General features: G+C 40.5%; 1 protein-coding gene and 1 pseudogene across 4 annotated transcripts in view; both read left to right on the top strand.

Annotated features, from left to right (window-relative positions):
• Positions 1-1757: 1757 nt before the first annotated feature.
• LOC148118811 (uncharacterized) overlaps positions 1758-24530 on the top strand; it is a 30132-nt gene continuing 7359 nt past the window's right edge. For 2 of the 4 annotated variants that reach the window (XM_087899530.1, XM_087899533.1), the window contains exons 1-6: positions 1758-1885; positions 12729-12935; positions 14970-15063; positions 21617-21677; positions 23603-23722; positions 23885-23975. In XM_087899530.1, coding sequence (XP_087755656.1) covers positions 23946-23975 — 30 coding nt within the window. In that variant the 5' untranslated portion in view covers positions 1758-1885; positions 12729-12935; positions 14970-15063; ... (1 more) ...; positions 23603-23722; positions 23885-23945. Of the gene's footprint in view, positions 1886-12728; positions 12936-14969; positions 15064-15411; positions 15561-21616; positions 21678-23602; positions 23723-23884; positions 23976-24530 lie in introns of all 4 variants that reach the window. The other 2 variants (XM_087899532.1, XM_087899531.1) reach the window with 2 other exon arrangements.
• Positions 7100-12716, top strand: LOC148118812 (phosphatidylinositol N-acetylglucosaminyltransferase subunit P pseudogene; annotated as a pseudogene).

Below are 24530 nucleotides of genomic sequence, written 5' to 3'. Positions count from 1 at the left end.
TTCTTCCCATAGCATCTGGCAGTCATCTAAGCAGGCCCAGGCTATTCCTCCAACCTCTACTCAGTTTGGAAAGCATCCAGTTCCTTTAATTTCATCTCTTTCATGTCAAATACCTCTGCAGGTTACTCTTTTTTTTTTTTTACTAACCTTGACTAACATAGAATAAAAACCTAAAAATCAATAGAATCCTATACATAAATGAAAATATCATCAAATTTTTAAAGATATTAAAATCAACAAAACAAAACGATTTGATTCTTCAAAAAATCAACAACCTAGACAAGCCCTTATCCAAACTAACCAAAGAACAGAGAAAGTCATTAATTTTGACTTAAAATTAAAGTTCTCTTATTTTAAAGTCATTAAAGTTCTCTTATTTTATTTTTTTAACCCTTCGATTCTACTCGGAAGGCAGTCATTTCTTTTCCTTCCCACTGAGATCTGTAATTTGGATCTGTGCTGTCAGGGAGCAGGAAAATTAATGACTTCTCACTAATTAGCCCACAACTTAGAACATAAAATGTGTTTTTGATTTGTCTAGTCCTTCCTACCCAATGATGATTCTGTTCTGTGCTGTTTTATTTGGAAAGCACTGGATTGTTTCTATAGGTCAGTTGATCTGTACATGAAAACACTATTTCATTCAGTAGAGATTGACTTCTTTCCAAATGTAAAGGGTTAGGTTATGCTTGTGTTGATCAGGGATCTCTAGATAAATATATATATATATGTGTGTGTGTGTGTGTGTTATATGTTATATTTAATTCAATATATAAAATATATATTAAAAGGGAATTTATTCCATCAGGTGGCATAATACTATTTGGGTTGTCCAACAATAACTGTCTCATTCTGGGGATGATGAGAGCCCGGGTAGTGGCTCAGCCCATGAGGCTGCGTAGCTGAGCACCCCGGTCTAGTGCTGAAAACCTGGAGGGTTCCTAGAGCTGTCTTGGTGTTTGGGACATGTTAGGATCTGCAGGCATTTGCACCCTAGTAACAGTGAAGGAATTCAGCAGCAGGAAGCAGCAGCAGCAGCAGCAGCAGCAGCAGCAGCAGCAGCAGCAGGAAGGAGCAGCAGCAGGGCAGATGAGCTTCCCAGTGGTAGTGAAGGAAAGCAGGCAAAAGCAAAAGCTTCTTTCTACCTCCTTTCTTGAGGTTGCCACAAATATCTACCACTAACATTTAGAGTAGTTCTTCCCTTTTTAGATATCCCGATGAAGAAAATCCCTTATAGATGTGTCCAGTGGCTTGCCTTTCAGTTGACTCCAGATTCAGCCAAGTACAATCCCCAAACTAACCATTATGAGCTCCTTCTCAAACTATGGTTCTATTACCTTCAGAAGAGATTTAATTTATTAGCCTCATGTTCTCCTTGTTATGCACACTAGACCACAGTTGGTTTTTTCTTTCTCTCTCCCATCCAGAATATTTCATTTCTCAAGTCCAATGTCTTCTTTCAGCTAGCATTTATTTGGTATTTGACAATACCTCCGAGTCACCTAGGAGGGTCCCGGGCCCCCGCCCTCGGAGTCCCCGCCGCCGGTCCAGACCGTACCGGAGGACACTGGACCGCGGGGTCGCATGGAGTCCCCTGTGGCAGGCGACTCGGACGCCCAGGCGGGGCTGAGAGCCCAGGCTCGTCGCAGCCTGCCGTCCCTGGACCCACTCCGCCACTGCCTCCGCAGCCCCGGGCGAGCACGGAGCCCGCAGCCGTCGGAGCCTCCCGCAGCCCGGAGCCCGCGGCGGGCTACGAACCGGGCCGCGAGCCGCCGCGCTCTCGCGAGCTTTACGCCGCCTCCTCGCCGTCCAGGCTCCAGGTCAGAAGGAACCGGGCGGAGCGGCCGACGTGGCGGGACGCAGGCGACACGAGAAGCGGATCCAGGTAGCTCGGAGGAGCCATGAATCGGGGACACGTGCTCCCTGGGAGGCGGAGGGAGCGGGGAAGACTTCCGAGCTGGCGGGCGGCGGCAGGATGTCTCGGCGGGGTCGCGGCGCCGGGACGGGTCTGCGGCGGGGCGGTGCTGGGGGCCGCTCGGCCGTGGTGTCTGCGGAGCGGCGGGGAAGGAAGGGAGGGAGGAGGAGCGGCGCTCGGAACACCGCGCCCGGCCCCGCGTTCCTGCGGCGGCGGCGGCGGGCCCGGGCCTCCCGTCCCTTCCCCGTTCATCCTGGCGCTGCCGAAATGAAGGCCACGGTGGCTGGGGTGGGAGGCGGCGGAGGCGGACCCGAGGGCCGAGCCGCTGCTTTGCGCTCCCGGTCCCCGGTCCCTGCCCGGCCTGCGGGCTCCCGGTGCAGACGTTAGGTGGCGTCGGCCCTCCCCTGCCTGTCAGGAGTTCTTTTAACGGCACAGCCTACTTGAGGCTCGCCGGCTTTCCTCCAGGGGACGCGGTATAAACAAACCCAGCCCGGTCGGTGCTGTTGGCCCCTTTCCTGTGCCAGCTGGGCAGCCTCCTCCCTACACATCGTCCCCCTCAGCCCGTAGGGATGGACGTCATCTGTGCATCTCTTCCCCGCACTTCCCTCCCAGTTGTGAGTTCTTTGTTGAACATCCATATGGGGTAAATAAAGGCGTAATAAGTTGATGGCATGTGCTAAATTGTTAATAAACCAGTCCCAAGTTGCCTCACTATTGTCTTTCTGTTCCTCACTCAAGATAGCTTTTTTCTTTTTTCATTTTATATCTACTTGAAAAGTTTTATTGATTAATTAACCCACGGGTCTTGGGTATGTTATGTACTATGTAAGTTAAACTACTATGTAAGTTAAAGTTTAAACCTTTTAAAAATACTGTGGGAAAGATACTAACACTCAGCAAGTTTCGAATTTGGCTGGCGTAACAGTAATTTTGAACAGGGTACAGAAGGGAATTAGAGACATATTCCAACTTCACATAGGTCTTTACACCAAAGTGTCAAGACAACAGCAGTTTCTAATTATACTATTCCTAGGCATTTGAAATTTATTATTACGGTTTAACGTGGATAGTTACTGTATTACAGTTTGTATTGAAGTTGTTGTGGTTGTACCTCCTTGTACTGCCTATATTTACCCCTGGCAGTATAAATTTGTACTTTTTTGCTCCTTAATACACATTATTTTACAGTTTTATCTGCTCTTCAATATTGTCATAAAGGTAATAATGTACTTTTTAAATGGCTGCTCATATTTCAGTTATGAACTTTTAGGTTAAACAGGAAAGTAGGTGAAGAAACTTTATAGCCCTCTATGGTGGGGGCCACTCAGACATCAGATGCTTGTTTGTACGCCAGCTCTACTAGTTAGCAAGGGCTTGGAAGTTTTGCTTTTTTTTTTTTTTAACTTCAACTTCTGCTTTTGCAGGGATTGCTTATCTTAAGAAAACTCTTTGTAGAGTTGATATGAAAATATTAAGTAAATGAATGACTTATTAAAAGTTATTTAAAATGCTTGGTATGTAACCTCTTTCTTGCCCTCCTTCACCAGAATAAAGAAATTGGGTTAGGTTATATTGATTTTTGTTTATCACTCCTTAATAAACTTAAAAATAATTAACAACCACCTATTTGGTAAATTAACCATTAGGCTGTAAATTATATGAAATATGGCTACTTAGTTTGTTTGAGACTCTAGTTATTAAAAGTCAGCTTGGTATTATGAAATTAAAATTTTTTCCTATTCTCTACATTAATTTCTATATGGCAGTATAGAATGTTTGTGGAAGATCTTACAGTACTATCGTTATACAACCCAATAATTTTTTAATGCTTGTCTTTTGGTTATGTGTGGTCATGTGCACAAGGGTCCAGGTACCAGTGGAGGCCAGAGAGGGGTGTCAGCTCCTGTGGAGCTAGAGTTACAGGCTTCCTGACAGCGGGTGCTAGCACCCAAGTTGATGTCTTCTGGAAAAGCAGTGCGTGCTTAACCACTGAGGCGTTTCTTTAGCCTCTTCCAAGTGTCCAAGGAGGGCATTCCTCAGTTCTTTTATTCTTGTCAAGAATCAAAACCTCTCATATTGGCATTACTTGAGATTAAAAGATCGAGTGTAATGACCAAATTCAGAGTTTGTTACAGGAAAAAGCATTTACACACTAACTGTGGAGTTTCCTGTTGTTACTTGATGGTTTTGTTTAGAAATGATTTTTAAATAGATTTATTGATCTTGAATTACAATGACTTCGTTGGGAGGGGAGGGATGTTTGATACAAACACTTAGGTTGAGAGTTTTGTTTTGTTTTATTTTTGTAGCCAATTCATTTTCTTTTTTCATGACAGAACAACTTTAAAATCTGGTGCCCCATCAGAGTTGGAAGCACGGGAACTGTATTCACATTTCTTTCTTGGACTCAGATCAGGTTGCTTAAACTGTGAAGTGAGCTTGTGTGTTAATTGACGTTGTGTTGTAGAATTTGAACAACTGAGATTCTCTAATGAAAGTGATGTCAAGCCAAACTAATGAAATATTTAAAAACAAAACGGAAAGTAATTATTTTTAGGAAATACAGTGACTTTATAGATGAACAAGGCACTAGAAGCATTGATTTAGATTTCTGGTATCATGAGGTTTAAAAATGGAAAAGGATCTGATAGAACTTATTCAGAATTCTCTGTCCTCAATTTAGTCTCAGGAGATGAGATGGCTCGGGGGCAAAGGTATGTACCTGATGGCTTGAGTTTGATCCCACAAGGTAGCAAGAGAAAACTGATCTCTAGAATTGTCCTGACTTCTACTAGGGATGGATGACAACAGTTATGATGGAGCAGCGATGGGGGATACTCTCAGCCTTCCCGAAGCCGATACCAGTCAACCATAGATTGGCAGTGTTTCCTCGGTTTTTTACAACCAATAAGACTCTGGGGCTTCCCTACCTTCCTAGAGATGATTTATAAGCTTAGCCGAAGGATTCCAGTCCTGGATTGTGTCCTTCATCTCCTACTTCAAAGAATGTGTGGGGGTGGGAATGTTTGGAGCAGCCCTATGCTGTGGAATAGTGTTTCTCCTCTGAATGGTCTGCGGACTCAAATCCCAAAGCCATAGGGACAAAGTGGTTATTGCACAAGCGCTGGCTGCCCTGGAACAGGGGCCTCTACTGATGTGTGGTTATCTATGTTAAAGCAGTAAGGTTTATGCCAACCAGCTCCTGCACCCCTAGGACAGTGGTCCATTGCACAGGGTGGAGTGCTTGGCTTAGCTAGCCCTGAAGGTTGTCGAGCTGAAGAGCATCGCACAGAGAATGGCCCTCTCTGAGAGATATGTCGCCCTGCATAAGGGTTTCCTGCCGTATATTCCCTTTCCCAGAAAAATGGCAGAGGGCAGGCCGGATAAGTTCCAGGTGTCATGAACCTAGGGGCAGATTCCGTACAAGCCCATTATAATGTTTCAACTTTGGGAAGTGCGACCTCTATCTTTGCCTTCTGAGGAAGTTGCCTTTCTGCAAAGAAGCAAAAAAGGGGGAGATGTGGAGGACCGCAACCACATACTCCATTACAAGATGGTGCTGGCATCTAGTTTCACCACCAGGTGAACAAGATAACGCACATGTGCTTGGTAACTTCCCACTGCTGTTCCTGCCTACTCCCGAGGCATCATCTGGGATAATGGGCAGCGGACCAATCCAAGAGTGACATGTCCGAAGCGAGGACTGTTTCCTATATAAGGGATGGGTTCCCTCATTCTGGGTCTCCGCTTTGGAAGCTTATGCTCTCTCTCTTTCAAGACGCATTAAAGCTTTTCTGCAGAAGGATCCTAAGTGTCCCACGTCGTTCTTGCGGGCGAGATGATAGCGCGGGACAACTCTGGAAAAAGTCAAGCTTGCTTGCTGTTTTCAGTGATTGCTAATATCATATTCCTTTTAAAAATCATACAGCTGCACTGTCTTCGCAGGCTCTTCTTGAAGATTCAGGATGAAGTACGCACCCCTTGGTGACACACACATTTTTCGTTTAGTTATTTTTCTTTGTAAAGAAACTTGTGGTAAAGAATTTATATCTCCAAAAGCAAACCAAATTGCCTTCCTCTTTCTGTTTAATATTTAAAGAGTATACTTACTAATCTGTATTAGCTAAATTTTGGTTATGGTACCAAAGTTTAACATCTGAGTATTTGAGATTTTAGATTATATGTTTGCATGGGAGGTACATACAACACTTAATGATGACAATGCTTAATAACCCTTAAGTGTCCACCATCTACCAGGTGTAGTGGTGCATGCTTATAATCCCCTATTGGAGAGCTGGGGACAGAAATACCAAGAATTCAAGGATATTCTTGCCTACAAAGTGAGTTGGAGGCCAACCTGGACTACTTGAGATTCGTTCTTATAGAAAAAAAAAGGGGGGAAAGAATGATAATATTATTTACATGAGGGCCTGCTTGTTGGGGTTTCTGTCCTGCCCAGTTCCCACAGCTGTTTAACCTTCCAAAAAATGACACAGAGAGTCTGCATTAGTTATTAACGGATTGGCCCATTCGCTCCAGGCTTCTTATTACCTCTTATAACTTACATTAGCCCATTATTCTGGTATATGTTAGCCACATGGCTCGGTACCTTTTTCAGTGTGGCAGGTCACATTTTCCTTCTTCCATGCCTGGGCAGGACTGGGAAGGAATGGGCTTCCTCCTTCCCAGAATTTTCCTGTTCTCATTGACCCGCCTGCACTTCTTGTCTGGTTATCCTGCCTAAACTTCCTGCCAGGCTACTGGCCAATCAGCGTTTATTTAAAAATATAATTGACAGAATATAGACAATTGTCCCACACCAATTTTTCATCTAAGAACCCTCTTTAAAAACTGTTAAAGTTAATGATTATCAAATACTTCTTAAATTTCTTAGTTACTGAATGACTGGAGATGAGTAATGAACATTTCAGAAACAAGTTTTATTTGGGAAGTAGGACTGAACTAACAGTGATGCAGTTTATATTTACTGTCTTGTGCAGTGATTTGTCTGATGAGAATTTCAAAATACAAACTTCCCGCTCTGCTTCCAGTTGTGTGTATGTGTATCCGCATGCACGGGTGTGCATGAGTAGTATGAAAAGTTAAGAGCTAAAGGAACTGGCACATAGCAAAGTGAAAAGCCTATCTGAGGTCAGAAAACAGCAGTACAGAGTAAAGCTCGAAATGGAGCGCTCAGATCCCTTACTCTCCATCCTTGCAGCGTATCTCCTCCAGCAGGTTCATGATGCATGTACTGGAGCAGAAGTTAATGTGTGTCACCTGCCAATATTACTACTAAGGATATTAACTCTGTGAGCCTAAATATCTCATCAGGAGAGCAGCTAGTATTAATTCACATACTGTGGTCATTTAGGAACATTTACATTTACATTGTTATATGAAAAGTTCTAAAAGATCCTGAGGCTGAAGAGATGGCTTTGGTTACCTTGCTGCTCTTGCACAGGAGCCCAGTTTGTTTCCCAGCACCCACGTGACAGATTATGATCCTCTGCTCCTCCAGTTCCAGAGAATCTGGTACCCTTTTTTGACCTGTGAGGACACCAAGTGTATCCGTACAGTACACTTACATAGTGCAGGACACTCGACATACACATTAAAAAAAAAAAAAGACCCTTAAAAAAGAGAGAGAGAGAGATCTGGAACTTGGGAGAACGACCTAGAGACAAACTCACTTTGAATTGCTCGTTATTCCTATTCATGTCCAGTTGTTTGTGTTCTTTCTGCACTAAAATAAAGGGCTGGACCTAAGATGGTGTCAGCCAATTCTGATATAACCGTAAAGTCCTCATTATGACCAGTTCTCATGGGTTCCTGTTCAGCTGTAGAGGAAACCACAGTAAAACTTATCCAGTTTCATTTCTACAGCAACTAAGTAAAGTCTGAGGGGAAATACCAGATCGAGAAATTCTATGCTAGCATTTTAGGTGTTTTGTCTTATTTTACATGTATGGGTGTTTGTGTTCTGTGTGTACCTGGTACCTGTGGAAGTGAGAAAAGGATATCAGATTCCTCTGGGACTAGAGTTACAGGTGGTTATCAGCTGACATGTGGTTGCTGGGAACTTAACCCTCTCCTCCACAAGAGAAGCAAGGACTCTAAACTGCTGTGTCATCTCTCCAGTCCCTATGGCGTATTTTTTTAGTATATATTTTATGCATAAACTCTTTCATTTCAGTGAAACGTTGTATCACCAACCCACAATCTAGTATCTTAATATTTTCTTTACTCTTAAACCCATGGAGCAGCATAGTCAGTAAAATGTCAATAAACAACAATTGTACTTACCATATAATACCAATACAAAACAAAAGATAACTACGTAATCGGGTTTATGATTCTATCGATGCAAAACCTCAAATACAGATTGTAGCATTAAGTCAAGCTTTCATCTTATAACTGAGAAGATGTAAAGGATTTTTAAATTACTTTAAATTTCCCTTATTCTGGCTATAATTATTTCATAATAAAGAAAATTTCCTCTAGGAAAAAAAAACAGTAATACCAGATTTGATAAATAACTAGTATTGATGGGCAGGCTCTTGGGCAATAAAAACTTTTACTTTAGCCCACTGTGCCTGCACTAACCGACAGGGCTCCTCTGATCCCCAGCTTTTTCCTAGTGGTTTTTAATTTTTTATTTTTTCTTCCACCCCCCACTGCAGTTCTCTGGGCGTTGCCTGCGCAGAGGACTGAGTGCTGAGGAGCTGAGAGATTGTCTAAAGCCATAGGGAAAATGGTGGAAAATTCACCGTCGCCATTGTCAAAGTGATTTATGGCTTTGTTCTTTTCTTAAGCTCTCAGTTTGGCTTCCTACTTTACCTTGTATGGGCTTTCATTCCTGAATCTTGGTTAAACTCCTTAGACTTAACTTACTGGCCTCAAAAATACTGGGTCGTCGCATTGCCTGTCTACCTCCTCATTGCTGTTGTGATTGGTTATTTCCTCTTATTTGGTATTAACGTGATGAGTACCTCTCCACTCAACTCCATTTATACCATCACAGATAACTATGCCAAAAACCAACAGTGGAAGAACTACCAAGAAGATGCCATCCCAGCATTAAGAGATGTTCCCATTAGTGAAGTAAACACAATGTTCTTCCTTGAAGCTTGAGAACTTAACACCCACAACTGAGCTGTGTGTAAACATCCTAATGCCAGATATTTACAAGTTTGTGGGCGAATAATTTTGGGCATAATTATATTGACTGTCCTTTTAATACCCAATGTTGGCATGTAAAAACATGAAAGTTGATTTCTTAGCTTGAGTTCAATTGATGTAAATATTTTCAATTGCATTATTAATTGACAGAATAAATAAAATGCCAATTATACTACAGAAAAAACTATTACTTTAGAAAGAGTAGAAGGATCACAGTGTTCTTTTATTCTTTTTTTACTTTTGATAAATATGAGTTTTAGATTTCAGGCCATAGAAATATTAAAGTACAATATAAACCTTTGCGCAGGTAAAGTGTTAAATAATTTGACCAATTACCTAATTCAAATTAGGTAATTTGAATCTGATTGGAATTCCCAGACACTTCTTTCTAGCTGACTCCAATGTACTTTTCTAAATTAGTCTCCAGTCATACACATTTTAATGGATATTCATTTAGTATTTCACTTTCCAGTGGCCTGAACTTAACGTGTTATGGTAGAAATGATCTTTATAGCTATGCATTTCTGAAGGGATCTTTGCATATTATACACACCCTTTCATTAGCTGTTAATAAAATGCTACCATTCAAAAAAAATAATTCTCTTTGCTTTTATTTGTTTGCCACATTTCCTCTCTGATCTGTTCTTTGTGTGGTGCTGACTTGCCTCTTTCCCTGCTTGATTCTCTTTTCGCTCAGGTCCCCTACCCCACATTAACCTTTGTTATCTGTGGTTCTCTGGCTCCAAACTCACAAGAGATCCTCCTGCTTCTGCCTCCCAAGTGCTGGGATTAAAGGCCTGAGCCACCATCCCCCGGTGATTTCAGTGTTTTTTCATGGCTGAGTAACATTCCATTGTGTAAATGTACCACATTTTCTTTTTCCATTCATTCATTACTGAACATCAAGATTATTTACAATTTCTGGTTGTAGAGCAGCAATAAACATGATTGAGCAAGTGTCTCTGTAGTAGAATGAAACCTCCTTTAGGTTTATGTCCAAGAGTGGTGTAGCTGAATCTTGAGGCAGATTGATTCCCATCTTCCTGAAGAATTGCCACACTGATTTATTTCCTTAGTGGCTGTGCAAGTCTGCACTCGTACCAACAATGAAACTGTGTCCCTTGCTCTACACCCTTGCCAGCATGAACTGTCAATTGTGTTATTAATCTTGGCCATTGTGTTTGGTGTAAGATGAAATTTCCAAGTAGTTTTGATTTGCATTTCCCTGATGCCTAAGGATGTTGAACTTTTCCTTAAGTACTTCTTAGCCATTTGGGTTTCTTGTTTTGAGAAATCTGTTTAGATCTGTACCCCATTTTTAACTGGGTTGTTTGATTTCTTGATGTTTAGTTTTTTGAGTTCTTTATATATTTTGGTTATTAGCCCTCTGTGGGATGTGTAGTTGCTGAAAAGTCTTTTCTCCATTCTGAAGCTTGCTGCTTTGTCCAGATGACGTTATCTTTTGTTGTGCAGAAGCTTCTCAGGTTCATGAGGTCCCATTATTGATTTTAGTGCCAGTGCTGTGTTCTGTTGTGAAAATAGTCTCCTGAGCCAGCGAGTTCAAGGCTATTCCCACTTTCTCTGATTCAGTGTATCTGACCTTATGTTGAGGTCTTTGGTTCATTTGGAGTTGAGTTTTATGTAGGGTGATAAGTATGGGTCTATTTGGGTCCTTGTACATGCTACCATTCAATTTGACCAGAACCATCTATTCAAGATGCTTTCTTTTTTCCAGTGTGTACTTCTGACTTCTATATCAAACGTTAGGTGTCCGTCGATATATGGATTTGCGTCTGGGTCTTCAATTTGAGTGTATTAACAGATATGTCTGTTTTTATACCAATGCCATGCTGTTTTCATTCCAATAGGATTATTTTGCCTATCCTGTTTTGTGTGTGTGTGTGTTTCCATATGAAGCTGAAAATTTTCCTTTCAATATCTGTGAAGAATTGTGTTGGAGTTTTAATGGGGATTGTGTTGGATCTGTAGATTACTTTGGTAGGATGGCCATTTTTACTATTTAATCCTACTGATCCATGAGCATGGGTGAACTTTCTATCTTCTGATATCTTTTTTAGTGTCTTAAATTTTTTTTATCATATAAGTCTTTCATTTGTTTGGTTCGAATTACCCCAAGATACTTTGTATTATTTATGACTATTGGGAAAGGTGTTGTTTTCCCCACCTTCTTTCTCAGTCCATTTGTTATTTGTATATGAGAGGGCTGCTAGTTTTTATGAATTATTTTGTATCTGGCTGCTTTGCTGAAAGTGCTTATCAGCTGTAGGAGTTCCCTGGTGGACTTTTAAGGGTCACTTACTTACACTGTTATATCATCTGCAAATAAGGATCCTTTGACTTTTTCCTTTCCTGTTTTCATCCCCCTTGGTCTCCTCCAGTTGTTGTATTTCTTTAGCTGAAACTTAAGTACTATGTCGAGTAAGTGTTGAGAGAGTGCATAGCCTTGTCTTGGTCCTGATTTTAGTGGCATTGCTCTTAGTTTCTCTCCATTTGAGCAAATGTTGGCCGGGGGCTTGCTGGGAAGTGCCTTTATTAGGCAGTGGTTACATGCTTGGCTTTGCTGTGTGTGGGCAGCCATGCTGGACGAGCAGCAGAAGCAGCAACCCTGCTAGGTCTGTGCCCTTCTGCAACTTCTTATTGAGGATTTTTTTTTTTTGGTGTGACTGAGAAAGTTTTTTCCACAGAGTAAATTGAAATCTAAAGACACAAACTAATGATGTAGAGACAATTCTAAATTGCTGTAATATTACTTTATAGTTAATCACATTACTATTTTGAGCAGAAGTTTTAATATGTGGGCATCTATAATCTAATAAAATTTTGATGTTCCCATAAAAATTATATATTTCCCATTAAATATTGAGTGGTAATATAAGCAAAATTAGAATATATCTTCTATTATAATTTTTTAAGACATTCTGAAGTAAAAGAACATTCTTCTCCTTACTCAAGTAACTCACTAACCTGCTGCTTTTAAATTCCCCTTTGCATTTACAAGTAGTAATCATTAAAGATTCATTTCAAATTTTTGTTTATTTGTACATTACCAAACAGATATAAATAACATTTATGGGAGGCCAAATGAGGAGATCTTGACATTTGCTGTGTAGGATGCCCATGAGCTAGAATTAATTGGGTATCACAAGGAAACCCAGTCAAGCAAGAGAGAGTGTAGGTGCCCCAGAAGTCGGGAACACAGTTTCCCGTGTTGACATTTCTTCAATAAGCTATGTTCCCTTTGACTCTTGTGTTAGAGACATAACATTGAGAATGAGTCGTAATTCCTGTCACTGAGACTTCATAGAGACTCTGCGGGTAAGTCTCAAAGCAGTAACGTCCTTTGTGTTAGTTCAAATGACAGTTTTGACTGCTTTTCAGAGAATGATTGGCTTTTTTTCTTTTGTGGGATTCCTCATACTCTTTTGTATGTTTGTCCTACTTGACTGTATTTTTTCCATAGTCTTACTGTTGATAATTTCATTTATGAGTTGCCAGTTCATATCTTCCTTTGCTCATTTTATTTGGGTCTTGATATATTTGCTTTTTTAAAAAGTTTGTGTCTTTGTAGTTCGTGGGAGTTGTAATCCTAGAACTGTCACTTTTCCCGCAGACTTTTAAAGAAACAGTTTTTTCATCAGGCCCCAAAAGTAATGGAAATGAAGTATGATAAAGACATAAAAAAAGAAAAAGAAGAAGGAAAATTTCTGAAAGTGGGAAAGAAGAAGATAAAAAGAGCAAGAAAGAAAATTTAAAAGAAGAAAGGGCAACAAAGGAAAAAGAGAAAAAGAAAGATGGTGAAAAGGAAGAGTCCAAAAAGGTAAGCTTCCTGAAGTTAAATTAAAACTTTAAAAGTCACTGTGGGGGCTGGAGGGATGGCGCAGAGGCCGTTCTTCAGGGGACCTACAGTCAGTTTCCAACACCCACGTGGAGGCTCATAACCTCTGTTAACTCCAGTTCCGGGGATGTCTCTGACTCTCTTTTTCGTTTTATTTTTTTTTATTTTATTTTATTGATATTTATTGAGCTCTTTATTTTTCTCTGATCCCCTCCCTGTCTCTCCACTCCTCCTTCAATTCTCCCCCAAGGTCCCCATGCTCCCAATTTACTCAGGAGATCTTGTCTTCTTCTACTTTCTACTTTGCATGTAGATCTATTTAAGTCTCTCTTAGTGTCCGCATTGTTGTCTAAGTTCCCTGGGATTGTGGTTTGTAGACTGGCTTTCTTTTCTTTATGTTTACAAACCACCTATGAGTGAGTACATGTGATAATTGTCTTTCTGTGTCTGGGTTTCCTCACTCAAAACGATGTTTTGTAGATCCATCCATTTTCCTGCAAAATTCTAGCTGTCATTTTTTCTGCTCTGTAGTACTCCATTGTGTAAATGTACCACATTTTCCTTATCCATTCTTCAATCGAGGGATATTTAGGTTGTTTCCAGGTTCTAGCTATGACAAACAAAGCTGCTATGAACGTAGTTGAGCACATGTCCTTGTGGCACTTTGGATATATACCCAAAAGTGGTATTGCTGGGTCTTGAGGAAGGTTGCTTCCCAATTTTCTGAGAAATCACCACACTGGCATCCAAAGGAGTTGTACCAGCTTGCATTCCCACCAGCAATGCAGAAGTGTTCCCTTTCCCCATAACCTCTCCAGCATAAGTTGTCATCACTGTTTTTGGTAGTGGCCATTCTTAGAGGTGTAAGATGTAATCTCAGAGTTGTTTTGATTTGCATTTCTCTGATGACTAAGGATGTTGAACATTTCCTTAAGTGTCTTTTAGCCATTTTAGATTCCTCTGTTGGGAGATCTCTGGTTTAGGTCTGTACTCCATTTTTTTATTGGATTATGTGAATCTTGGGTGTCTAATTTGTTGAGTTCTTTGTATATATTTTGGAGATCAGACCTCTTATCTCTGTGGGCTTAGTGAAGATCTTTTTCCATTCTGAGGGCTGTCGTTTTGTCTTGTTGGCCATGTCCTTTGCTTTACAGAAGCTTTTCAGTTTCAGGTGGTCCCGTTTATTGTTTCTCTCAGTGTCTGTGCTGCTGGGGTTCTATTTAATAAGTCGTTCCCTGTGCCTGTGCATCCAATTGTACTTCCCACTTTCTCTTCTATAAGGTTCAGTGTGTCTGGCTTTATGTTGAGGTCTTTAATCCATTTGGACTTGAGTTTTGTGCATGGTGAGAGGTATGGGTCTATTTTCATTCGTCTACATGTTGATATCCAGTTATAGCAGCACTACTTGTTAAATATGCTTTTTATTCCATTTGATAATTTTTTGCTTCTTTATCAAAGATCGGGTGTTCAAAGATGTGTGGATTGATATCTGGGTCCTCTGTTCAGTTCCATCGGTCCTCCTTTCTGTTCTTATGCCAATACCAGGCTGTGTTCAGTACTGTAACTCTGTAGCAGAGTTTAAAGTCAGGGACTGTGATGCCTCCAGAAGTTCTTTTATTCTGCAGGATTGTTTTGGCTCTCCTGGGATTATTGCTTTTCCAAATGAGGTTGAGTACTGTTCTTTCGAGGTCTTTGAAGAATTTTGCTGGGATTTTGCTGGGCATTGCGTTGAATCTGTTTCTGGCTCTCTTAAAAGCTCTGCATGCACGTGTTTTAGACAAAATGCAGGGAAAACATCCACACACAAATTAAAAAAGTAAAAATCGTTTGTACATGTGATCTTTAATTGGCCTATGATCATAAAGCTTTTACAGCCACATAGGTAAGTGTTGGGCTATCTGTAAATACTGATCTTAAGGATTTTTATTAGTGTTGAAATCATCAGATTTCTCCTTTTATTAATGTTACAGTGTTTGCTGTCTGAAGCATTTATTCTATTCACCTGTCTGTTCATAGGAGGAAACTTCAGGAACTCCAAAAAAAGAAGGAAACTAAGAAAAAAGTCAAACTTGAGCCACATGATGATCAAGTTTTTCTGGATGGAGATGAGGTGAGATTAGAATATTGGATTTGAGTATGATAGAATTCCAGTTTTTCCTAGTAAAATCTTAGAAATATATTTGATACCATCATTATGAAAAGAAATAATTTAGAAAAATCTAATGTTTAATTTAAGTACATGAAAGTCATTTTCAAAAAATTCACTTTTCTAGGCTAGTTTTATAAGATGTTAGAGTCAGATTTGACTGGATATGAGTGATGTGAAACCCGAAATTACGATCGCTTAGTATAGAACACATGCTGGACTCTTTCTCATTAGTGTAGTCTAGGGGTGAGCAGCACAGGCATGGAGCTCCATGGCGGGCCTGAGATCCTCCTTTCTTTTTCCCTGTGTTAGAATCTTCTGGCCAAGGTGCCTCGTGATCCATAAAGACCATCAACCCTAAAACTACATCCACAGAGAAAAAGAAGGAGAGGCACGTTTATTCCTTTCCAGGAAACCATCTTATGAATGCACACTTGGATTTACTGATCACCTGAAATAAGGTCTTCAAAATGCACTTTTTATACTGAGGGTTTAATTTGCCCAGTCAGAACACAGAATTTCTGTTATCATAGAGAGAAGCAGGAGAATGGTTCATGGGAATCGCCTACTGGTTTCTGGCTCTTCAGCAGTGTTTCATCAGACACAGCTCTTGGAGCCCTGAAATTTTCAACATTGCTAATGCTTTGTTCAAGGGCATAGTTCCATTCTATCTTTTGTAGTGAGATTTATGCGATGATGGCCTTGCTTGGAGGCTGTTAAGGTAGTCACTTAACTACTACAAAAATAATAACTATGTCTTAGCCGCCAAACTGATGTGAATTTCAAGACATATTCTTTCTTAATTCACTGATACCAATTATCAAATATGTAAAAAGCAGTGGTTCCTAGGGCTCTCTGTTTAAATTCTGCATTGGGAAGAGCTTAGATATCTTGAGTTAAGCGTTGAGTACATCCGTGTGTGCCAGATGCTTCACAGACGCTGGAATTGGTATAGTAAAATATAGTGCAATTCTCTGTAAAGAATTTTAGAGTTCCCTAAAGACATAGGCACCTACACATCTTTCTGTATTCTGTATAATGTAGTAAGCATTGCCGGTTACCAGTTAGGTAGGAGACGGTAGACACCTGCCGTAAGTCTTCAGAACCAACTGGCAGATTGCCCATTGTACCAGGAAGGAATTGTAGGTCTGTCCGGGAGGAAGCAGGCTGAACAAAAGTTGAACGCTTGTCATCTTGAAAAGGTTAGTTTGTGTGCACACATACCCACACACTCATGAAACACCATGTCTCTGGACTTTTAAAATTGGAAAATGTCTCTTTTTAACATATAGGGTTTTATTTAGTGGTGAGTAGCCAAACTAATGTTTGTGAATCTAATTCCCAGGGAATATGGAAACAGTGTAATATGGGTTGAGTTGAAATCCCAAGTGTTAGTAATATAAATGGATCCAAATACAAGCAATAAAAAGTTTTTTCAAAATAGAACTCGGAAATGGAAGAATGCTGTACTTTACAGAAACTGAGAGCTCAAACTGAGAGCCTTTTAATGATTGAGTGTAGTTCTGATCTTGAAAGGAAAAAGTTCTTCGGGTGTTAGGTGTTGGGGTGCCTTCGAGGAGCTTCAGTGTGGAGTACACTTGACTACAGTGTGACTGTAGAACTTTTTTTTTTTTTGAAAGTAATTTTATTAAATTATAAAAGTTTCCATTTCCGCCCCTTCTCCCAACACCCTCCCACTCCCCCCACTCCCTCTCCTCCTCCCTCTTTGTCCCTAAGGGCAGTCAGGGTTTCCTGCCCTGTGGGAAGTTCAAGTTCCTCCCCCCTCCCTCCAGGTCCAGGAAGGTGAGTATCCAAACAGACTGGATCCCCAAAATCCAGTATATGCAGAGGAAACAAGTCCCAGTGTCATTGTCAATGGCTTTTCAGAAAGACTCCGGGCCAGCCACATTCAGAGAATCTGGTTGGATCACTTCCTCGTTCAGTCACAGTCCAACTGGCCTTGGTAAACTCTCATTAGATCCGTCCCCTTGTATCAGTGGGTGATAGCATCCCTTGCATTCCCTATTTCCTTTTTCATTTTCTTCGTCCTTCTGCTCCTCATTTGGACCTTGGGGGGCTCAGTCCGGTGCTCCAATGTGGGTCTCCGTCTGTATCGCCCTCCTTCGCCAGATGAAGGATCTATGGTGATAAGCAAAATATTCATTAGTATGGTTATGGGCCAAGGCCGGTTCAGGCACCCTCTCCTCTGTCCAGAGAACAATCTGGGGATCTCTCCTTGGACCTGGGATCCCATATATAATCAAGTCTCCTGTAAACCCTAAAATGACTCCCTTAGTTGAAATATATTCTTCCCTGATCCCATATTCATCCTTCCTCCATCCCCCCCATCCCGGTCAACCGAGCTTTCCCCATTCCTCCCCTACTTTTTTTCTCTCTAACCCTCTCCCCTTCCAACAACCCTCCCACCCCCCCGCCCCCATGCACCCGAGGTTACCTGGGACTCTTGACTATTTCCTGCCTCCTGGTGGATAGCTAAATAATCTTAATCAGGTTCATCTTCTTATTTAGCTTCTCTAGGATCACGAATAATAGGCTCAAAGACCTTTAATTGTGGTTAGAATCCACTTATGAGTGAATACATACCGTGTTCCTCTTTTTGGGTCTGGCTTACCTCACTCAGTAAAACGTTTTCTATTTCCATCCATTTGCATGCAAAATTCAAGATGTCATTGTTTTTTACTGCTGAGTAAAACTCTAATGTGTATATGTTCCACACCTTTTTTAACCATTCTTCTATTGAGGGGCACCTAGGCTGTTTCCAGGTTCTGGCTATTACAAATAGTGCTGCTATGAACATAGTTGAACAAATGCTTTTGTAGTATGTTAGGGAATCTCTAGGGTATATTCCCAAGAGTGGAATTGCTGGGTCCTGAGGGAGGTTGACTCCCAGTTTCCTGAGAAACCGCCACACTGATTTCCACAGTGGCTGCACAAGTTTGCATTCCCACCAACAATGGATGAGAGTTCCCCTCTCTCCACATCCTCTCCAGCATAGGCTATCGTTGGTGTTTTTGACTTTAGCTATTCTGACAGGTGTAAGATGATATCTCAAAGTTGTTTTGATTTGCATTTCCCTGATCGCTAAGGAGGTTGAGCATGACCTTAAGTGTCTTCTGGCCATTCGAAGTTCATCTGTTGTGAATTCTCTGTTCAGTTCAGTACCCCATTTTTTAATTGGGTTAATTAGAGTTTTAGTGTCTAGTTTCTTGAGTTCTTTGTATATTTTGGAGATCAGACCTTTGTCTGATGAGGGGTTGGTGAAGATCTTCTCCCAGTCAGAAGGCAGCCTTTTTGTCTTACTGACAGTGTCCTTTGCTTTACAGAAGCTTCTCAGTTTCAGTAGATCCCATTTATTCATTGTTTCTCTTATTGTCTGTGCTACTGGGGTCCTACTTAGGAAGAGGCCTCCTGTGCCTATATCTTGTAGATTACTTCCCACTTTCTCTTCTATCAGGTTCAAAGTGGATGGATTAATGTTGATGTCTTTAATCCATTTGGACCTGAGTTTTGTGCATGGTGATAGATATGGATCTACTTTCATCCTTCTACAGGTTGACATCCAGTTATGCCAGCACCATTTGTTAAAGATGCTTTCCTTCTTCCATTGTATACCTTTAGCTCCCTTGTCAAAAATTAGGTGCTCATAGGTTTGTGGGTTAATATCCGGGTTTTCTATTCGATTCCAAAGGTCGATTTCTCTGTTCTTATGCCAATACCAAGCTGTTTTCAATACTGTAGCTCTGTAATAGAGTTTGAAGTCAGGGATGGTAATGCCTCCTGAAGTTCCTTTATTGTATAAGATTGTTTTGGCTATCCTGGGTTTTTTGTTTTGCCATATAAACTTGATTATTGTTCTCTCAAGGTCTGTGAAGAAGTTTGATGGGATTTTGATGGGGATTGCATTGAATCTATAGATTGCTTTTGGTAGAATTGCCATTTTTACTATGTTGATTCTCCCAATCCAAGAGCAGGGGAGGTCTTCCCATTTTCTGATATTCTCCTCAATTTCTTTCTTCAAAGACTTAAAGTTCTTGTCAAATAGGTCTTTCACTTCCTTGGTTAGAGTTACCGCAAGATATTTTATGCTATTTGTGGCTATCGTGAAAGGTGATGTTTTTCTGATTTCCCTCTCTGCTTCTTTATTCTTTGTGTATAGGAGGGCCACTGATTTTTTGGAGTTGATCTTGTATCAAGGCACATTACTAAAGGTGTTTATCAGCTGTAGGAGTTCTTTGGTAGAGTTTTTGGGGTCGCTTATGTACACTATCATATTGTCTGCAAATAACGAAAGTTTAACTTCATCCTTTCCAATTCAAATCCCCTTGATCCCCTTATGTTGTCTTATTGTTATTGCTAAAACTTCAAGCACTATATTGAAGAGGTATGGAGAGACTGGATAGCCTTGTCGTGTTCCTGATTTTAGTGGAATGGCTTTGAGTTTCTCTCCATTCAATTTGATGTTAGCTGTTGGCTTGCTGTATATTGCTTTTATTAAATTTAGGTATGATCCTTGTATCCCCAATCTCTCCAACACCTTTATCATAAAGGGGTGTTGAATTTTGTTAAATGCTTTTTCAGCATCCAATGAAATGATCATATGGTTTTTTTCTTTCAGTTTATTTATATGATGGATTACATTGATAGATTTGCATATGTTGAACCAGCCCTGCATCTCTGCGATGAAGCCCACTTGATCATGATAGATAATTTTTCTAATGTGTTCTTGGATTCGGTTTGCCAGTATTTTATTGAGAATTTTTGCGTTGATGTTCATGAGTGATATTGGCCTATAATTCTCTTTCTCGGTTGTGTCTTTGTGTGGTTTTGGTATCAGGGTAACTGTAGCTTCATAAAAAGATTTTGGCAATGACTCTTCTGCTTCTATATTGTGAAATACATTAAGGAGTGTAGGTATTAGCTCTTCCTGGAAGTTCTGGTAGAATTCTGCATTGAAACCATCTGGTCCTGGGCTTTTTTTTGTAGGGAGATTTTTGATAACAGCTTCTAATTCTTCACGACTGACAGGTCTATTTAGATTGTTCACCTGGTCTTGGTTCAACTTTGGTATATGGTAGTTATCTAAAAAAATGTCTATTTCTTTTACATTTTCCAATTTTGTGGCATACAGGCTTTTGTAATAAGATCTAATAATTCTCTGAATTTCCTCTGTGTCTGTGGTTATGTCCCCCTTTTCATTTCTGATCTTATTAATTTGCATGTTCTCTCTCTGCCGTTTGATTAGTTTAGATAGGGGTTTGTTAATCTTGTTGATTTTCTCCAAGAACCAGCTTTTTGTTTCATTGATTCTTTGGATTGTTTTCTGTGTTTCTATTTTGTTGATTTCAGCCCTCAGGTTGATTATTTCCAGTCTTCTACTCCTCCTGGGTGAATCAGCTTCTTTTTTTTTTTCTAGAGCTTTCAAGTGTGCTGTTAAGTCTCCAATGTGTGCTTTCTCCATTTTCTTTAATTGGGCACTTAGTGCTATGAACTTTCCTCTTAGCACTGCTTTCATAGTGTCCCACACTATGACAGACACCTACTCAGAGTAAAGGGTTGGAAAAAGGTTTTCCAAGCAAATGGACCTAAGAAACAAGCAGGTGTGGCCATTCTAATATCTAACAAAATTGACTTCAAACTAAAATCAATCAGAAGAGATGGAGATGGACATTTCATACTCATAACAGGAACAATTCATCAGGAAGAAGTGTCAATCCTGAATATCTATGCCCCTAATATAAAGGCACCCATGTATGTAAAAGAAATTCTTCTAGAACTCAAGGCAGTCATCAAACCACACACACTAATAGTCGGAGACTTCAACACAACTCTCTCACCAATGGACAGGTCAATCAGACAGAAACCTAACAGAGAAATAAGAGAATTATTGGAGGTATTGAATCAAATGGTCTTAACAGACATCTATAGAACACTCCACCCAAATAGGAAAGAATATACCTTCTTCTCTGCAGCTCATGGAACCTTCTCGAAGATTGACCACATACTCGATAACAAAGCAAACTTCCACAGATACGAAAAAATATTAGTTACCACCTGTGTCTTGTCAGATCACCATGGATTAAAATTAGAATTCAACAACAATGCTACCGCCAGGAAGTCAACAAACTCATGGAAGTTGAACAGTCAACTACTAAATCACCCCTGGGTCAAGGAAGAAATTAAGAAAGAAATTAAAGTCTTCCTTGAATTTAAAGAAAATAAAGACACAACATACTCAAACCTATGGGACACTATGAAAGCATTGCTAAGAGGAAAGTTCATAGCAATAGGTGCCCAAATAAAGATAACGGAGAAAGCACACATGGGAGACTTAACAGCACACTTGAAAGCTCTAGAAAAAAAAGAAGCTGATTCACCCAGGAGGAGTAGAAGACTGGAAATAATCAAACTGAGGGCTGAAATCAACAAAATAGAAACACAGAAAACAATTCAAAGGACCGTAGAACTTTTAAACACTGAGGTTTCTTGACTCTTCTAGGTTTATGTGTGGATCTATGACCCGGTTCACATGAAAACATTTGTCATGGGATTAATTCTTGGTAAGTAGGCAGATATAAGTAGCTTTTCAGTGTAATCTAGAGTTTAGAGGGCAAAGTGCAGCACCCCAAAGGTAAATATTTCTAAATTTAATACAGAGTAAGAACTGTTTAAGAAGATACTTTACAGAAAATTAGAATATAAGTAATAATCGAAAACTGTTAGCAACAACTAAAACAAATATTTTTTAGAGATTAACATTGTAGAGCAGCCTGGTTAAATAGAGACAGGTCTAGCCACACCTAAGAGGAAACACAGGACCAGTCTTTGTGAGTAAGACTTCATTTTAACAGTGAAGTAGCGAGGACTGAGGTTACAGTTACTGTAATAGGGGACTGAGTGATGGAGCGCATGAGCCTGTGGGCACATTTCATGTTGGTACCACAACACACTTCATGAAACTATGAAGTTCAGACTCCACACTCGGAACTTTTTTTCAAAATCTTTGACAGGGGAAATTACATTTTAAAAAGTAACTTAATCCCTTCTGGACAAGCTTGCCTACCCAATTTCTAAACATTTATTTCTCTGTTAGTAAAGAATAACATGAGACAGGCATGAGGTGTGTAGACGATTATTCTATACTCCTGCTTAGGGGTCCATCCCCTCCTTAGCCCTATTGGCAGCTACGTTATGGAAGTCAGAAGTTTAAACAGGGTCAGTAGAGCTGCCTTCCTTCTCGAGGCTGTAGGAGAGAAGTCATTCCCACACCTGTTTCATTTTCTAGAAGTTGTCTACATTCTTCTTGGTTTGTGGCCCATACCCCATCTTCTGACACAACTTTCACATCTCCTTGCCTGCTTCTGGTCACCCTCTCATGGTGGTATTTGTTAGTTACTCTCTAGAAGATTCAGGGCAACTTCCTCGCTGCTAGTCCTTAACTTAATCCTATTGATAAAGACTCTTTTGCAGCAGAACTCAGCATAGTTGCAGGCTGTAGCAACTGCAAAGTCTTTAAAGAATCATTATCATTGGGCTAGAGAGATGGCTCAGAGGTTAAGAGCACTGACTGCTCTTCCAGAGGTCCCGAGTTCAATTCCCAGTAACCATCTGTAATGAAATCTGGTTCCCTCTTCTGGTGTGCAAGTATACATGCAAGCAGAACACTGTATATGTAATAAATAAATCTTCTAAAAAAATCACTATCATTGCGAGTCAGAGCCAGGAGGAATCTCTGTGGGTTTGAGGCCAGCCTGGTCTACAGAGTGCATTCCAGGACAGCCAGAGCTACACAGAGAAACTCTGTCTTGAGAACAAATCCAAAAACCCATCAGCACACCCATTTAACATTTCCCAGTGACATTGCAAAGTTGCCAGTTTTTTCCAAGCAATATGTAAATTTAGGGCAGCATTAGTCAAAATTCCAGGTCAATTCGTTAAAAAGGTAAAAATTTTAGTTTAAATGAACAGGAAACTAAAGCTCCTCTTATATAATTAGATCAGCTCTGGGAAAGATGTCCAAATGAGTGCAATATTTAGAATAGTTGAAGATTTTTGCAATAAACACTAGGATGGGATTAGCCAGTGAGAGAGCACGTTATATCAGAGACCTAGAAAAATTGGGTACATCATAAATCTATGATGAAATAAATTCACTTGCTACGCACACAGAAACACACACACACACACACACACACACACACACACACACACACACACGTTCTATCAGTTCTGTTCTCTAGAGAACCCTGACTAATGCACAGCCCAAGAGAGAGAGTTGTGCTGCAGCCAGCAAAGCTAAAGGGGTGGAGCCTTCTAAGTCAGCCCTTTGACAGTAGACACAGGGCTATGGGATTTGGAGTTTGGGGGTTTTGGTCCAATATTTCCTCACTGTCCTCTATTATTTACCATATGTTCTGGAATGGTAATGTATAACTGTGCAATTGTATATCAGAAGTATGTAGTTTGATTTTTTTTTATTTTACAGAGGGATTACAGTTAAGAGAGTCCTGTGAGATTGTTCAGACTGAAAGACTAGGGGGACTGTTGGAGTTGGACAAAATGCATTTTTCATTCTGATATGTTGACCAGAAGCCAACAGGAACAGGTATGGAATATGTATCTGAATGAGAATGACTCTCATAGGCACAAATATTTGAATAGTTGACCCTCCCTCCAGTTCGTAGAACTATGTGGGAAGGATTGGGAGGTGTGGCATTGTTGGAAGAGGCATGACTGTTAGCTCTCTTTCTGCCTCATGTGTTTCCAGATGTGAACTCTCAACTGTTGCTCCCACATCATGCCTGTTTCCTGCTGCCGTGCTCCCTGCCATGAGGATCATGGACTCATCCTCTGAAACTGTAAGTCCCGTTTAGAACTTTCTTCTGGAAGTTGTCTTGGGCATAGTGTCTCCTCACAGCCATAGAAAAGTAACAAAGATGAGATAACAATAAGATGCAGTCTCATTCTTTTTTTTGATACAGTGTTTCTCTGTATCTTTGGGTCCAGGCTGGCCTTGAACTCACAGAGATCCCCACCTGTCTCTGCTTCCCCAGTGCTGGGATTAAAGACATGGGCCACCACAGCCCGGCTGCAATCTTATTCTTATGTACATCATAAAACCAAATAAGCTATCTAAAAAGTGTCAAATACTATTACGGCAAGATGACATGCATTGATTCTTTCTAAAAGTTTTATAGATTTTCGTATCTGTTACTCTAAACTTTCTATGTGCTTAAAAGAAAAATGAGTATTAGATTTAAAAAATATACAATGTCGGGGCTGGAGAAATGGCTCAGCAGTTAGGAGCATTTACTGCTCTTCCAAAGGTCCTGAGTTCAATTCCCAGCAACCCCATGGTGGCTCACAGCCATTTGTAATGAGGTCTGGTGCCCTCTTCTGGCCTGTAGGCATAC

This window comes from Myodes glareolus, chromosome 20 (assembly GCF_982192425.1).
Source record: "Myodes glareolus chromosome 20, mMyoGla1.1, whole genome shotgun sequence".
Taxonomy (NCBI): Eukaryota; Metazoa; Chordata; class Mammalia; order Rodentia; family Cricetidae; genus Myodes; species Myodes glareolus.
The sequence above is the reverse complement of the archived record's forward strand: the minus strand, read 5'-3'. Positions and strand labels throughout refer to the sequence as shown.